The sequence below is a fragment of the Stomoxys calcitrans genome, chromosome 4 (genome assembly GCF_963082655.1).
Source record: "Stomoxys calcitrans chromosome 4, idStoCalc2.1, whole genome shotgun sequence".
NCBI lineage: Eukaryota > Metazoa > Arthropoda > Insecta > Diptera > Muscidae > Stomoxys > Stomoxys calcitrans.
This window is the reverse complement of record NC_081555.1, coordinates 105,332,010-105,349,973: the sequence shown is the minus strand read 5'-3', so window position 1 is coordinate 105,349,973 and position 17,964 is coordinate 105,332,010. Positions and strand designations below refer to the sequence as shown.

General features: G+C 38.6%; 1 protein-coding gene across 1 annotated transcript; it reads right to left on the bottom strand.

Annotated features, from left to right (window-relative positions):
* Window positions 1-395: 395 nt before the first annotated feature.
* LOC106090716 (lectin subunit alpha) lies at window positions 396-15,218 on the bottom strand. The gene is made up of 3 exons (XM_013256997.2): window positions 15,090-15,218; window positions 11,156-11,267; window positions 396-733 (listed from the first exon to the last, which is right to left on the bottom strand). The coding sequence occupies exons 1-3, from the start codon at window positions 15,216-15,218 to the stop codon at window positions 396-398; spliced, it is 579 nt and encodes a 192-aa protein (XP_013112451.2).
* Window positions 15,219-17,964: the final 2,746 nt, after the last annotated feature.

The window sequence follows — 17,964 nt, the reverse complement described above, 5'->3', positions numbered from 1 at the left end:
AAATAGTTTGAATTTACATAGATTGTGTATTCCTCCTATAGATTTTTCTACTATGCATGTTGGGCAAGTAAGCCATCCACAGCTTTCGTATTTCCATCTAACTTTTGCTGGAATTCTTTAGAATAATCCATAATGGATGTTTGTGTATCCACACCATTGCCATCGATTGTCTGCTGAGCCTCATGGGAGAATTGCGCCAATTCATTATATGCTTCATGAATTATCTGCTTAATTGATGGGCCAACATCGTTAATAACTGCTCTCAGATATGGCTTACTTGCGACAATATCATTAAGGGATTTTTGTGATTTAGCCAAAGTTTGCGTCGAAGACTGCTGCCATTCGTGCAAAACACTTTGAATTCGAATACGATTATCGTTAAGCATTCCTTGCACTTAATTTTGATGATTTTCATGATCCCTTGAAAGTTCTTGATTTAACTCGTAGACAGTCTTACGACTTTCTTCTAAATCACAACTTACATTTGATAATTCTCGAGGTTTCTCGCAAACATAACCAATTTCCAGATCACAATTAACATCATTCCACTGGTCATCGCCCCACAGGCCAACATTGACACAGTGTTCATTATAGTTTTGATTATTTGGTTCCTCCGTATGCCAATTGGTAAATTTTATTTCCGATCCATCGACTATTGAGTAAAATTTGCGATTTAGAGTTTCTGCTCTATTAAGGTTATCATGATGACCAATCCATAGTAGTGGTATTGTATCTGAAATATATTATAGAAAAAAATTTGTTGAGATAGCGAAGTAAATAAGGATTAAGTATTATGCGTATAATTGTACTTTAAATAGTTATAGATAATATTTCGACTTGAGATGAAAATTTCAAAATTTTAATAAACATTTTTTTTTCAGACCAGATTCCAAAAAATATTTTTTCTGAACATGGAATTTCTCAAAAAATAATTTTCTTAAAAGTTCTTTAATTTTTCTTATTTCAAATTTAATCAAAATCGGTTATTATTGGGTTGCCCAAAAAGTAATTGCGGATTTTTCATATAGTCGGAGTTGACAAATTTTTTCTCAGCTTGTGACTCTGTAATTGCATTCTTTCTTAAGGTCTGGGCTTAAGGTCCTAAATGGATAGACCGGTCTGTATGGCAGCTTTAGCAACATATGGTGCGATCTAGACCATATTCGGATCGGATTTCCGGGAGTCTTAATGCATTGTTTCAAATATATAACCCCAATCGGATAATAAATGCGCCATTTATGTGCTACGGAGGCCACCGTGGCGCAGAGGTTAGCATGACCGCCCATGACTCTTAACGACTGGGTTCGAACAGGAAAATTTTCAGCGAAGGTTATCCCCTCCTAATGCTGGCGACATTTGTGAGGTACTTTGCCATGTAAAAACTTCTCCCCAAAGAGGTATCACTCTGCGGCAAGCCGTTCAGACTCGGCTATAAAAAGGAGGTCCCTTATCATTGAGCTTAAAATTGATTAGGACAGCACTAATTGATTTATGAGAAGTTTGCCCTAGTTCCTTAATGAAATATTCATGGGCTAATTTTTGTGCTTAAGCCCAAATCGGCTAACCGATCTATATGGCAGCTATGTCTAAATAGTGTCCGATCTGGACCACATTTTGGTTTAATTTCTAGACGCTTAAAGCGGCTCAGTGTTTCAAATTTCAGCGAAATGAGATAAAAAATATGTCTTTAAGAGTCTCTAAAGCTGAAGGTCGGTCTATGTGGCAGCTATATCAAAATATAGTCCGATCTGGACCATATTAAGGGCAAGTATTGGGAGTTTCAATACAACTCACTGTGTCAAACTTCAGCGAAATCGGGTAATAAATGCGTCTGTTATAGGCCTTAAACTCAAAATCGGAAGATTGGTCTATATGGCAACTATGTCCAAGCATGTCTCGATCTAGATCATATTCCGGTTATTAGACCATAAAACCCTTAATCGGTATATGGGTCTATATTGCAGCTATGTATATGTAACCAGTAAGAAAGGGCAAAAGTCGTGCGGTGCCGACTGTATAATACCCTACACCTACCCTATAAATACAATGTGGGACCTATATCCAATTCTGAACAAATTTTGATGGACCTCGACGAGCAAATATGTTCAAACTGTAAAAACTACGGTTGAAAAATGACAATATTATGGCAAATTACCCAAAATCTGACGAACATATATATGGGAGCTATATCTACTTCTGAACCGATTCCGAGAAAAACGTCTCAGATAATGTAGAAGTCGTTGAGGAAAGGGTTTTGCAAAATTTTGACAAGATGGGTCAATAAATGCGTTTGCTGTGACTCTAGAAGTTAAAATCGGGATATAAATATATATATGAGAGCTATATCTAAATCTGAACCGATTTCCATGAAATTCACCAGTAATGTCGAAAGTCAATCCTTACTGCCAAATTTGGAGAGAATAGGTTAACAAATGACCATTTTATTGCATTATTACTGAAAATCGGACGAACATATATATGAGAGCTATATCCAGATCTGAACAGATTTTTTTCGAATTTCAAAAGGCTTCGTCGCTAGGCCGAAAAACATGCCTGTACCAAATTTTAAGACGATCGGAAGAAAACTGCGACCTGTACTTTGTACACTAATTAACATGGACAGACAGACGGACGGACGGACGGACAGACGGACAGACGGACAGACGGACAGACAGACAGACAGACAGACGGACATAGCTAAATCGAATCAGAAAGTGAGCCGATCGGTATACTTATCAATGGGTCTATCTCTCATACTTTTGGGTGTTGCAAACTAATTCACTAAGTTATAATACCCTGTACCACAGCAGTGGTGTAGGGTATAAAAACGGCCCCATGTACACCATACTCGGCTTTGATGTCGGGGCACTTAGTGCAGCTCACTGTTTCAAATTGCAGCGAAATCGTACAAAAACGGACTTGTATGGGCTTAGGTCCTCAATCAGCACATCGGTCGATATGCCAGCTATATCCCAATATAGTCCGATTTGGCCCATTGAAGAACTTAATTCGCTATAGAAAAAATACGAGTCTGTGTAAAATTTCAACTCAATATGTCAATTTCTTAAGACTGTAGCGTGATTGTAACTGAAGGACACAAGGATGGACAGACGGACAAACACACGGACATCGTTACATTGTCTTATAATTTTACCATGATCCAGAAATGTATGCTTTGTGGGGTCGGAAATGGATATTTCGATGTGTTGCAGACGGAATGAATAAAAGAATATAAAAATATACCACGTTGCATATTGGGCTTCTACTTTGAACGGCCGTTGGAAGCTATAGCAAAATTTACGTCGAAAAATTTCAGCCAAATCGGGTGGTAATTGATTCTTCTAGAGGGACCAGAAGTCAAATCTGAATATCGGTTTATATGGTAGCTATCGGTTTATATGGTAGTTATGAACCCATTTTGAGCATCCTTGGCACAGCTATTGGAAGTCAAAATGAAATATCTCATGCAAAATTTGATCCAAATCGGATAAGAATTGCGCCCTCAAGAGGCTCAAGAAGTTAAGATCCGAGATTGGTTTGTATAACACCTATATTACAACATGGTCTCCAATATGGCAAATCTTCAATACGAACCGGCCTACACTAATAGGAAGTATGTGGGCAAAATTTCAAGTGCCTTGCTTTACTTCTTCGGAAGTTAGTGTGCTTTCGACTTACCGATGGATGGACAGATGGACGGACATGGCTAAATAGACTTAGAATGTCAGGTCTATCCATGTCCGTCCGTCCGTCTGTCGAAATCACAATAGCGGTAAAACGCGTAAGGCTAGCCACTTGAAATTTTGCACAGATACTTTATATTGATGTAGGTCGTTGGGGATTGCAAGTGCTATTGCTATATTGGTTCAGATTTGGATGTAGCTTACATATAAACCGATATAAGCGAGTTTCCGGCCAGCACGTTCTTATACCGACGACATCAACTCCTTCTATTCATGGACTTCGACACAGTTCCGAGAAGCTTCACAGTTTCGCGAAGCTTTATGTGGAGTACGCTCTTGAATAAGGGCATCGCAGAAAAGATCGTGACTCTATTTAGGGAGCTGGATAGAAATGTGGAATTTTCATTCCCTTTCAATGGAAACGAGAGCCATCTTTTCGAGATCGATAAAGGAATAAAGCAGCGGTGCATTCTATACCGACTCTCTTGTTATACCCACCATGGAAGGAGGGGGCATATTATTTTTTCATTCCGTTTGCGACACATCGGTATATCCATTTCAGAAAATGAATCTGTGTAAATTTTCAGCTCAATGTCTCTTTTTTTTTTGAAGACTGTAGAGTAATTTCAATAGCCGGAGAGACGGACGGACATGGCTAGGTCGTCTTAGATTTTTACGTATATCTATTCTTGATAGGCGTAAAAAGCAGTACGGAATTCCTGACTTAAATTGTATTTTTCTTTTACTTTTTAGTATTTACAGCGCACAAGAAGCCAATTAGTTGTTTAGGTGTATGTCCATAGTTACATGGGGGTTGAGTAATATCCGCACCCACTTTTCAACCTAGGCCCAAAAAAGGTATACTAATCTAGTTATTTCGTTTGTAGCACCTCGAATTATTGATCTGCGACCTCATAAAGCGTATATCTTCTTGATCGCCTAGACGTTCTGAGTCTATCTAGCCATGTCAGTACGTCCGTCTGCCGTAATAAAAAATAGCCGATACTTTTTATTAGTGTAGGTCGGTTGGGATTGTAAATGGGCTAAATCGGTCCATGTTTTGATAAACCGATCTTGGGTCTTGACTTCTTGAGCCTCTAGAGGGCGCAATTCTCGTCCGATTTGCCTGAAATTTTCCACGTAGTGTTTTGATATCGGCCCATGTTTTAATATAGTTGCCATATAAATCGATCTTGAGTCTTGACTTTTTGAGCCTCCAGAGGGCGCAATTCTCGTCCGATTTGGCTAAACATTTTGCACGTAATGTTTTGGTATCACTTCCAAAAGCTGTGTTAAGTATGATTCAAATTGGTTAAAAATCTGGTATAGCTGTCATATAAACCGATCTTGGATTTTGATTGCTTGAGCCAATAGAGCGCGCAATTCTCATCCGATTTGGCTGAAATTTCGCATGAAGTGTTTTGTTATGACTTCCAATAACCGTGCAAATCGGTTGATAACCTGATATAGCTGCCATATAAACTGATCTGGGATCTTGACTTCTTGAGCCTCACATCCGATTTGGAAGAAATTTTCTACAACGGCTTCTCCCATGACCTTCTACATATGTGTCTAATATGGTCTGAATCGATCAATAGCTTGATGCAGCTCCCATATGAACCTATCTCCCGATTTTGCTTTTTGAGCTCCTACAAGGCGCAATTCTTATCCCAATGGGCTGAAATATTACACAATGACTTCTACAATGTTCAGCATTCATTTATGGTCCGAATCGGACTAGCATAAACGTTTTTATTCAATATTCTTTGTTTGTCTACAAAGAGATACCGCACATAGAACTCGACGCATGCGATCCATGGTGGAGGGTATATAAGGCTCGGCCGAACTTAGCTCTTACTTGTTTATTTGTCAACCGATTTCAATAGTTTTTATGATCATTTGCTCTATAACTCCCACAAAATGTACAAAATTTGGTAGAAACTCTGCATTTCAAATTTAAAAAAATTTTAATTTCGACGTTTTGGGCTTTAAAACCCAATGTGCTGTAGGGTATAATTTCGACGTCTTGGTCTTTGCACCCAATGTGGTGTAGGGCATCAAAAAGTTGGCATTGCCCGACTTTAACCCGTTCTCAATTATCTTGTTTTCTTATTTGCATAATGGACTTTCTCAATCATAATATTTAGTGCTGTATCAACTATTCAATTGCTTATAATATTGTTTCTTTAGTTTGTTTATTAGATTAGATAACAACGTTATTGGGGAATGCTGTAAGTACTATGAACCTAACTCGTAAAACAATTAACATATCTTATTGAAGAATCATAACTATGCAAATAAGTCTTATCAATTTCAAATGTGTTTTCTAAGAACATTTTTGAAAATTTAAACACTTCAGCCAATTGGGGCAAATTTGTTATTCCTAAGAGTTTCATACATTAATTGAGAAAGTCCATCAAATATTAAATAGATTTTAATCAAAGGGTGGGAATGAAATGCATTGAAGCACGGAGAAAGTTATCCCGGCACGGAATAACTACGAACGTCGCACAGGCTGAACTTTAGGCCCCAATCTATGTGCTGTTCTTTATTGTCACTAGGAGCTTAGCTGAGAACTACCGGTCGCGTCCACAGGTTGCGTATAGTGGAATTTCCATATGGAGTAGCTGCAACTTTAGTCGCATACAATCAGTGGCAACGAGTGGAGAGTTAGTGGCACCGGCTCTTGCTTATATACTGAGTGCCTATGATGCTCGATACAACAAGACGAGATATTGGCGTCTTTAAATAACCAATGACCATCATGTTCCCACGGCTATCGGTCGTATGGACAGGAACAAGCTTGCTCGCCTATAAGAGCTTGACGAGGATCGCCACCTCCACATGCAAATGTGGCTACAACAACAACAACTAGGGTGGTGGATGGCTAATTGCTAGAGATGGGCGATGAGTAAATATCCTGGGTATTTACCCATTTATAATCAACAAAAAGGTTCAAAGGGGCACCAGAACTCGCTGTGCTAAATTTCATGCAAATCGGATGAAAAATTCTCCTTTTAAAGGCTAATTACACTATATCGGGGGATTGGTCTATATGACAGCTATATCCAAATATGGTCCGATCTGAACCACATTTGACAGGGATGGGTAGGTGTTTACCAGAACACACTGTGCCAAATTTCATCGAATTCAGGCAATAAATGCATCTTTTAAGGCCTCATCGGGCAGTCGGTCTAAGGGCAGCTATATCCAATTATAGTACGATCTGAACCACACTTCACAGAAATGGATAGGGGTCTACCAGAAATCACAGTGACAAATTTTATCGATGTCGGATGAAAAATTACCAATTTATTGCCTAAAAACTTTAAGTCTGAAGATAGGTCTATATAGCGGTCATATATAACTAAAATCCGATTTTATCAGATCAGAAAATCAGGTTTATATACAAAGAATACGAAATCATCAAAAATTGTTTGGAAAACATTTTTATGTCCAAGACATCGGCAAAATTTTAAATACCCAAATAAATACTCAAAAAAGGTATTTATTGGGTATTTACCCTAAGCGTTGGGTATTTACCCGGTAGAAACCTATCTCTACTCATTGCGTATTACATTGAAATCTCAGTCAATTGTTTGCCAGAATAATTGGAGTGACTCTGTATCAAAAACCACATTATTATCAAAAATTCAGTAAGGAAAGTCTAAAGTCGGGTGGTATCGACTGTATAATACCCTACACTTAGCCTAAAATTACTCTGAACCAATTTTGACGGACCTCGCTGGATGTTTTCATCCAGAATCTTCGAAACCATCCATCATCGATTCTGCTAAAATATGGGAGCTGTATCTGGTTATAGACCGATTTGATGCATACTTGGCACAGTTATTGAGTCATAACAAAACACTAAATTCAAAATTTCAGCCAAATGGGACAATTGTTGGAAGTCATAGCAGAACACTATGTGAAAAATTTCAGTCAAATCGGATAAAAATTGCGGCTATATTCAAATCTGAGCCGATGTGGCCCATTTGCAATCTCCAACGACTTGCATCAATACAAAGTATCTGTGCAAAATTTCAAGCGGCTAGCTTTATGTGATCGACCGCTAACGTGATTTCGACAGACGGACGGTCGCACATGGCTAGTTCGACTCAGAGCGTCGATCAAGAATATATGTTCTTTATGGCATCCTAGATCAATATTTCGAGGTGTTACAAACGGTATGGGTATAAAAAGTACTCTGTTAAGAAAGTCTATTGCGCGCTTCTTCCATTGAGCGACGAAGCTAATTTTTGGCTCAATGTGTACGTAAACAAGCAGAATTGTTGATTTTGGAGTGAAATTAAGGCAGAAGCATTGCAAGAGCTACCAATGCATACAGAAAAAGTAACAGTTTGGCATGGTTTATGGGCTGGTGGCATCATTGGGCCGTACTTCTTCAAAGATGATGCGAACCATAACTTAACTTTTTTTTGCCCAAAATGCAAGAGCTTGATTTGCATGACATGTGGTTTCGTGCCACATTCCATACAACGCGTGTAACAATTGACTTATTGAGAGGCGAGTTCGGTGAACATTTTGTTCCACATTCGGGACAGGGCAATTGAGCGTTCCTATTTTTAAGGCTATAGTGCGTCGTTAACTAAGGTACACTTTTGTTTTGTCCCAAAGTCAATTTCCTAACTTTCAGCTTCATTTAAGATTTTTGTGTTTACCAACAAGACGCATTGTTAAAGATCTATTATCCACAATTTAAAATAACAGATATATAATATCAAGATGAAAGAAATGTTTTCTTCAAGAGCTTAAAAGTTGATCATCTTAAAATTGAGTTTGCTTCTTTTGCTCGAATTTTAAAATTGGGGCAAAAATCATAGTGTTGTAGAGAAGAACATTTCAAGGTGTTATAAACGGTACTATGTGTTTAGTATACCCCCAATGCAATGGTGTACACTACAAACGGCAGTGATATAAGTCCGACCATTTTTATATCACTCATATTTTCCCCTTCGTTAACTAAATTATATGTACAGCATGTTGTTCTTAAATTAACTTCTAAATATAGACTCATTATCAACACTTCAGAGGTGATATAGGAAACTGTGCTCATAAATCAATTATTTATCGATAATTTCCGGTAATAAAGCGTTTAAAGCATTATTTTTTATCAGCTTTATCGATAACGTGTATTGACCATCTGTAAAAAGGGGAAACACTATTCCCCAGTGATAAGACGACAGCTTAGCATTGGGCATATTGAAAAGTACAAAAAAAATTATTAAATGCGAAATTTATCCATTACCCTTAGAATTGGGTCTGGGTGTATATATTGGGTGTATATATAGGCCCTCCGTCGTTACGCACTGAAGAGTAAGTAGTAGCCATTACTGGCTGACAAGCTTGAAGTTGCTTGTTGAAGCCGCTTTTGCAGGGAAAAAGATTCTCATTGTAGTATGTGATACTAATGCACATCACCAGACATGGGGAAGTTCAGATATCAACGAAATAATATAGGCTTATCGAATATATACGAGGGCTGCCTTTTATATTTCAGGATTAGAGAACACAAAAACAAGTATTAATCATCGATAATCGCTTTAATGTTTTTCAAATTATTCCCCATTAAGATCTATACACTTTTGCATGCGTTTGAACCAATTGTCGAAGCACTTTTGCCACTCTGATTGAGTTATCTCCAAAACATGCAATCTGAACGCATCAACCGCATCTTCTGGTATCGAAAATCGTTTAACTTTCATTTTATTTTTTACGTACGGGAATAAAAAGAAGTCATTTGGTGCCATATCAGGACTATAGAGTGAATGACTCTTCAAAAAGATGTTTTGAGTGTTAAACAAGTAAGAGCGTGCTAAGTTCGGCTGGGTCGAATCTTATATACCCTCCACCAAGGATCGCATTTGTCGAGTTCTTTGCGCGGTGTCACTTTTTAGGCAAACAAAGCATAATAGATATGAATTTTTATGCTATTTATCATGGCATAGTCTGATTCGGGCCATTAATGAGTTGAATGTTAAAGACTGTAGTAGAAGTCATTGGGTAATATTTCAGTCCATTCGTATAAGAATTGCGCCTTGTAGGGACTCAAGAAGCATAATCGGTTTATATGGGAGCTGTATCAAGCTATAGATCGATTCAGACCATATTGGACATGTATTTGGAAGGTCATGGGAGAAGCCGTTGTACAAAATTTCTGCCAAATCAGATAAGAATTGCGCCCTCTAGAGGCTCAAGAAGTCAAAATACCAGATCGGTTTATATGGCAGCTATATCAGGTTATGTACCGATTTGCATCATACTCAGCACAGTTATTGGAAGTCATAACATCTCATGCAAAATTTCAGTCAAAACGGATGAGAATTGCTCCCTCCAGAGGCTCAAGAAGTCAAGATCGAAGATCGGTTTATATGGCAGCTATACCAGGTTAATCATCAGGTCTGAATCATACTTAGCATAGTTGATGGAAATGATACCAAAACACCACGTGAAAAATTACAGCCAAATCGGATAAGAATTGCGCCCTCTAAAAGCTGAAGAAGTCAAGATCCCAGATCGGTTTATATGGCAGCTATATCAGATTATGAACCGATTTAAACCATACTTAGCACAGTTGTTGGAAGTAATACCAAAATACCAGGTGCAAAATTTCGCCCTCTAGAGGCTGAAGAAGTCAAGATCGAAGATCGGTTTATATGGCAGCTATATCAAAACATGGACCGATTTTGACCATTTACAATCCCAACCTACCTACACTAATGAAAGGTATTTGTGCCAAATTTCAAGCGCCTAGCTTTACTCCTTCGAAAGTGAGCGAGCTTCAACAGACTGCCGGACGGACATGGCTAGATCGACTTAAAATGTCATGACGATCAATAATATATACTTTATGGGGTCTTAGACGCTTATTTCGAAGTGTTACAAGCAGAATGACGAAATTAGTGTACCCCGGTGGGTGCACTAATTTCGTTGGTGAGTGCCGAACTTAGCACGCTTTTACTTGTTTAGCGCATGCTTTGATTCATAAAAATAACTGATGATTTCCTAACATCTGCGAGTCTGCCTTGCTCTAGCTAATCCATTTCATTAAGTTTTTCCACTTCGTCTTTGTTGGAATGTGGATAAATTGTTTGGGACCACTGTCTCTAAATGACTTTGACCATGCTCGTATGTCCTTATGGGTTATTGGCCCTCTTGATCAATGTTTGCCTTTTGTTGGATTGAACAAATCCAATATCAAGATAACCAATATTTTGGCTGTTAATCAGGCAGATTTAAATGAGTCCCAATTATTGATAAGGAACAAAAAAGTTATTTCTCTTCTTCTAGAATATTTGACTCATATCTATTGCTTTTGTTTATAGATTAGAAACTTGAACTCTTTCACAAGCCCATTGTTTGGCTATCATAATTAAATTAATTTTACAGTTTCCTGATAGACTTTTATTGAAATATAGTCTAACTTACATGTTCATTCATAAATTACCTACCGTATATTTGACGTAGTAATGCGTCAAAGGCCTGGTTTTTTTCAGCATTGTTGATAACGGCTAAATGCATTTCTTGTCTAACACATTCGGTGTGGGCCTGCAACCAATTGTACTGTGTGGGAAAGATAAAAAACAATTTAAAAGGCATTAAGTTCGTTGGGGTCTACTTTGGATACCCACCACCTCGGATATATACACTAACCACCTTCCGTTACAATACGGTGAAAAATGGATAACTTAAGCACCCAAATTCTGCACCGACATTGAGTGCTCTAATATATGTGTCACTATTCAATTTTGTAGAACAAAATATTAGTCTTTTTGGCAGATATATCCAATTATAAACCGATCTGAATTATATTTAGGTCGGATATCGTGAGGCTCAGAAAAACTCACTGTATAAAATTTCAGCGAAATCGGGTAATAAAAAAAGCTTTGATGGGCTTCAGTCCCCTTATCGGCAGATCGGTCTATGTGGCAGCTATATCTACAATATATATAGTCCGATCATAACCATATTAAGGTCGGATGTTGGGAGGTCTCAACCTACTCACTGTTTCAAATTTCAGCGAAATCGGGTAATAAATAAAGCTTTCATTGTCTTCAGACTCCTTATCGGCAGATCGGTCTATAAGGTAGCTGTATCTAAATAAATATAGTCTGATCTAAACCATATTTAGGTCGAATGTCATTAGACTAAAAATAACTCGCTGTGTCAAATTTCAGCGAAATCGGTTAAAAAATAAGGCTTTTATTGGCTTCAGACCCTTTATGGGGAGATCGGTCTACATGACAGCTATAACCGATATAGTCCGATCTGTACCATATTTAGGTCGGATGTTAGGAGGCTCAAAACTGAGCTCTATTCCAAATTTCAGAGAAAGCGGATAAAAAATAACGCTATTATGGGCTTCAGACCCTTTATGGGGAGATCGTCTAAATGACAGCTATATCTGTATATAGTCCGATGTGCACCATAGTTAGATCAGATGTCAGCAGACTTAAAATAACCTACGGTTTAAAATTTCAACGAAATCGTCCTTCATGTCCTTTTTATGTCCTTCAGACCCTTCATCGGGAGATCGGTCTATATGAGAGCTTTATCCATATATAGTCCCATCTGAACCATATTTACGTCGGATGTCGGGAGGCTTAAAATAACCTACTCTTTTAAATTTCAGCGAAATCAGGTAATTAATAAAGCTTTTATGGCCTTCAGACCCTTTATCGGGAGATCGGTCTATATGGCAGCTTTATATAAATATGAATCGATCTAATCCATAATTAGGTCAGATGTCGGGAAGCTTAAAATAACCCACTGTTGCAAATTTCAGTGAAATCGGGTAATAAATAAAGCTTTTATGCGCTTCAGACCCTTTATCGGGAGATCGGTCTATTGTTCCAAGAAAATCAGGAGATTGGTATATATGGCAGCTATATCAAAATATAGCCCGATCTTGATCACAAGTTTTCACCTTTCATGGGTCTTAAACCTTAAATCGGGAGATCGGAATATAACTTTTACTTTAATTGGCTATGACAAAACATTTGTTCTATTAGTCGAACGTAGAATAGCGTTCCAAGCGCCTCAATCTTCTGCGCTTCTTCTAAGGGATGTTTTTTCAGCTATTACCTTTTTGGCAGCACTGGTTTAAACAGCTGACGCACGTTAAGTGGTTTGTTTCCCTGTCAAACATCCTCAGTTTGGTCTATAATTTAATCATGAATCGAATTTCGTTATCAAAATGCTTGCTCTGTTAAGAAAGTTCATCGCGTAAAAACTGTGTTCAGCGACAAAGCTCATTTTTGGCTCAGTGGGTACGTAAATATGCAAGATTGTCGATTTTGGAGTGAAGATTAGCCAGAAGCATTGCAAGTGCTACCAATACGTCCAGAAAAAGTTACAGTTTGTTGCGGTTTATGGGCTGGTGGCATCTTTGGATCGTACTTCTTCAAAGATGATGCGAATCGTAACGTAACTGTGAATGGTGAATGCTGTCGTGAGATGATATTCAACTTTTTTTTTGCCCAAAATCTAAGAGCTTGACTTGCATGACATGTGGTTTCAACAATACTGTGCCACATGCGACACAGCACGCGTAGATCACCATTAGACTGTTTTTTGTGGGGCTATGTTAAAGCTCATATCTATACAGACAATCCCGGTTCAATTGACGCATTAGAAGACAACATTGAAGAATTTATTCGTGAGATATCGGCCGAAAGGTTGGAAAGAGTATGCCAAAATTAACCTAAGCGGATGGACCAAAATTAACCAAATTGCGCAGACAAGCTGATGCATACACCTTATCTGCGTATCGCCTCCTGTTTTGAATAGTTCAGTGGGCATCCCGTCGGCTCCTGCTGTCTTGTTGTTCTTCAGTCGGGTCACTGCTACTTGGAAATCCTTTTAACTAGGAGATCGGTATATATCACCATCAGGGATTAGTTCTGGCATTAGATATTCTTTTCGCCGCCATCGTAGGACACTAGCAGCTGTGTAAAATGTTATATCCATATTCTCAGCATACTATCTGTATTAGTAACCAGATTTCGTTCTTTGTCTCTGCAGGAGGATGTGCCTGTACCAACACCATCGATTTGATGGTTAATTCTGCGGAAGAATTTCCGGACTTCATTCTGACTCTTGTATATCTCAATTCGATCACACTCACGTCTTTCTATGTCTTTCTTCTTTCTGCGGAATAGATGTTTCTCCTCTCTTCCGATACCTATCGTTCATCTGGCGCGTATTCTTGGCTTTAATAGCATCTTGACACTCTTGGTCGTACCATGGGTTTCGTGGTGGAGGCTTCCGGTACTCAAGTACGAATTTTGCGGCATTTGCCATAGAGTCGGCAATGAATAACGACTGCTCCGTTATATCTACAGCCAAATTTATGCCTCGTGTTATGGCAGCTGTAGTATAGTTCTTCACGGTTTGGTGTTGTTGTGACGCCATTCCCGGTCCATTGCACTTCCTGTAAGGTGGTAATGTCTGCCATGTACTTCTCCAATACATCCGCTAGCGCGTATACTGCACCTTCTCTAGTCCGGACATTCCTGTTGCTGAATCGAAAATCATGGTCCTATTTTCGTTTGTGGGGGTTGACAACGTTAGGGGAGTCCATTCTTTCTTTTCTTTTGTTTCTAGCCCAGCGCCCCAACCTCATGGGTTTTGTGGGATCGCACGTGTATCTCTCGATGTCGCGAGTTCGATATATAGGTCAGCTATATCCATATCTGAACCGATCTAGGCCGTATTAAACAGGTATGTCGAGGAGTCTTACACAACTCGTTATACCAAATTTCTGCGTGATCGGACAATATATAAACCTATTATAGGCCCAAGACTTTAAATCGGGAGATCCGTCTATATGGCAGCTATATCTAAATCAGGACCGTTTCGGGCATCGAGACGCCTTACACAACTTGCTGTCCCAAATTTCAGCAAAATCGCATAATAAATGTGACTTTTATGAGTTGAAGACCTTAAATCGGCATATCGGTCTATATGGGGTCTATATCAAAATATTGTCCGATATAGCCCATCTTCAAACCTAACCTGTTTATTGAGAAACACAGAATTTGTGCAAAGTTTCAGCTCAATATATCTGCTTTTAAAGATTGTAACGTGATTTCAACAGACAGGCAGACGGACAGACAGAAAGAAAGACGGACAGGCAGACAGATGGACAGACATGGCTAGATCGTCTTAGATTCTTACGACGATCAAGAATGTATACACATTGTAGAGTCGGATATGGATGATGTCGGATTCGATGTATTGTAAACGGAATGACAAAATGAATATACCACCATCCTTCGGTGGTGGGTATAACAAGTGTTGTTTAGATATCGGCAGTAATCACTTAAGTGGCGTCTAGTTAAGGGTGCTTCACTTTTAAAAGTAAATCCTACCACTGATACTTACAACTGCTTCTGGTTCTACTACATACACCGTGCCATCACCAGCAGTGTAGGATTGGGGAACAGCAGTCACACGCATGGATATGGCTGCAAGTAAGCAGGCCAAAATCCAAGAAATATTTCGCACTAACATTTTCATTTGGGCTGAGTCTAACGAAAACTGACGACATAATTAGCACTTCCACGCAAATATATTCACTTTTGTGGGTCATAAAAATTGACACATTTTCAGCGACATGCTTTACCAAATGATGATCTTTTGCATTTGATAAGAATATTATTGTAGATAAGTGGGTATTTATGGGTTCTTGAAGGTAAGTGATCAAATACTCCCACATGTGACATTGATGTTTATGGTGGAAAACAGTATCAAAAAAAAAAACAAAAAATAAATAAAAATTAAGCATCGCATATTTTAAAACTATGGGTAGCGCATGGCCAAAGTAAGCACAAGTTAAAACTCATAAAGTTTGGCTGCTACCGAATCGTATATGCCCTCCACAGTGAGCCCATATTAAGTTATGTTCTGATTTGGACCATTCTTGGCATAGGCCTGTAATGTCAAAATAGAAGTGCTCAGTTAGTCAAATCGGGAGATCGATCTTAAAAGGATCAGCCCATACATACACGTGGCAAGGCTTGAAAAGGATCTAGAAGTGAAAATCGGGCTATATATATACGAGGGCTGCTGTATAAGTTTCTGACCTAGGCCACAATAAGTATTGCCAGGTCCAATTTGACATTTGACATTTTCTAGCATAATCGTACTTAGAACGTTTTGAAGTACGACCATCATTGTGTTGTTTTCAGTAACTTGAAGAAAAAAAATTTTAACAAAAACAAGTAAAAGCGTACTAAGTTCGTCCGGTCCGAATCTTATATACCCTCCACCATGAATCGCATTTGTCGAATTCTTTTCCCTGTATCTCTTTTTAGCTACACAAAGGATAAAAGAGAAGAATTGCGGTTAGCTTTACGAGTTCGGCCGCTGTCGTGATTTCGACAGACGGACGGACATGGCTAGATACAGACATAATGTCGAAAATATCCAGAATACATATGCTTTATGAGCTCGCATATTATTATTTCGAGGTGTTACAAACGGTATGACTAAATTAGTATACCCCAAAAAATTAGTATACCCCAAAACACCAAAAAGATCTCGAGATTGAATTTAAAAAACAGTAACATTGAATACAACAGTCTACTATTGTATAAATGGCAACATTTTATTTTTATACCCACCACCATAGGACAGGGGGTATATTCATTTAGTCATTCCGTTTGCAATACATCCAAATATTAATTTCCGACCCTATAAGGTATATAAATTTCAGAACGTTGTTAAATTCTAAGACGATTTAACGATGTCCGTGTGTCTGTCCGTCCGTCCGTCAGTTGTTATCACTCCACAGCTTTCAAACATTGGGACATTGAGCTGGAATTCGGCACAGATACCTCTATTTCCTGCTCACAGGTTAAGTTCTTAAACGGGCCAAATCAGACCATATTTGGATATAGTTGCTATATAAACCGATCTGCCGATGAAGGGTCTGAAGCCCATAAAAGCTTTATTTTTTACGCGATTGCGCTGAAAGCTGAAACGGTGTGTAATTTTAAGCCTCCCGACACCCGACATAAATATGGCTGAGATCGGACTATATTTGGATATAGCTGCCCTATAGACTGATCTTCTGACCATAGACCATAGACCTTAAAAGCTTTAGTTATTATCCGATTTTGCTAAAATTTGAAACAGTGAGTTATTCTAGCCTTCTGGCATCTGACTTAAATATGGTTCAGATCGGACTATATTTGGATACAGCTGCCAAATGGACCTGATAAAGGGTCTGAAGTCCATATAAGCTTTATTTTTTATGCAATTGCGCTGAAAGTTGAAACGGTGAGTAGTTTTAGGCCTCCCGATATCTGACATAAATATGGTTACGATCAGACTATATTCAGATATAGCTGCCATATAGACCGATTTGAGGATTGAGGGTCTTAAGCCCATGAAAGGTGCAATTATTATACGATTTCGCTAAAATTTTAAATAGTGAGTTGTTTTAAGCCTCCCAACATTCAACTCAAATATGGTTCAGATCGGACCATATTTCATATGGTCCGATATAGACCGATCTGCTGATTTAGGGACTTTGTACCATAATAGCCGCAAGACCTCGCTGAAATTTGAAACAGTAAGATTTCCTAATCCTCCCGGCATCCGACCTAAATATGGTTCAGATCGGTCTATATTTGGACATAGCTGCCTTATAGACCGAACTCCCGATAAATGGACTGAAGCCCATAAAAGCTTTTTTTTTATCCGATTGCGCTGAAATTTGAAAAAATGAGCTATCTTTAGCCTCCCGATATTCGACATAAATATGGCTCAGATCAGGCTATATTCATATGCAGCTGCCATATAGACCGATTTGCCGATTGAGAGTATTGAGCCCATAAAAGCCGCAATTATTATCCAACCTCGCTGAAATTTGAAACAGTGAGTTGAACTACGTGCTTGGATACTCAAACCAAATATGGCCTATATAGGAACATATTTACATATAGCTGTCATATAGACCGATTTGCCCGTTTAGGGTCTTAAGTCCGTAACAGGCACTTTTAAAATCCGACTTCGATGAAATTTGAAGCTGTGAGTTGATTAAAGTCTCCTAATATCCAACACAAATATGGTTTAGATCGAACTATATCCAGATATTGATGTCATATAGATGGAGGCCACCATAGCGCAGGGGTAAGCATGTCCGCCTATGACGCTGAACGCCTGGGTTCGAATCTTGGTGAGACCATCAGAAAACATTTTCAGCGGTGGCTTTTCCCTCCTAATGATGGGTTCGAATCCTGGCGAGACCATT

What these genes read in the sequence shown, in the direction of transcription:
- LOC106090716 (XM_013256997.2), bottom strand. Translation starts at nt 15,218, where the DNA reads ATGTTAGTGCGAAATATTTCTTGGATTTTGGCCTGCTTACTTGCAGCC. An exon ending in TAGTAGAACCAGAAGCAGTT is followed by an intron (nt 11,268 to 15,089) that starts GTAAGTATCAGT and finishes TTTCCCACACAG; the next exon opens with TACAATTGGTTGCAGGCCCA. An exon ending in ATTACTACGTCAAATATACG is followed by an intron (nt 734 to 11,155) that starts GTAGGTAATTTA and finishes AATATATTTCAG; the next exon opens with ATACAATACCACTACTATGG.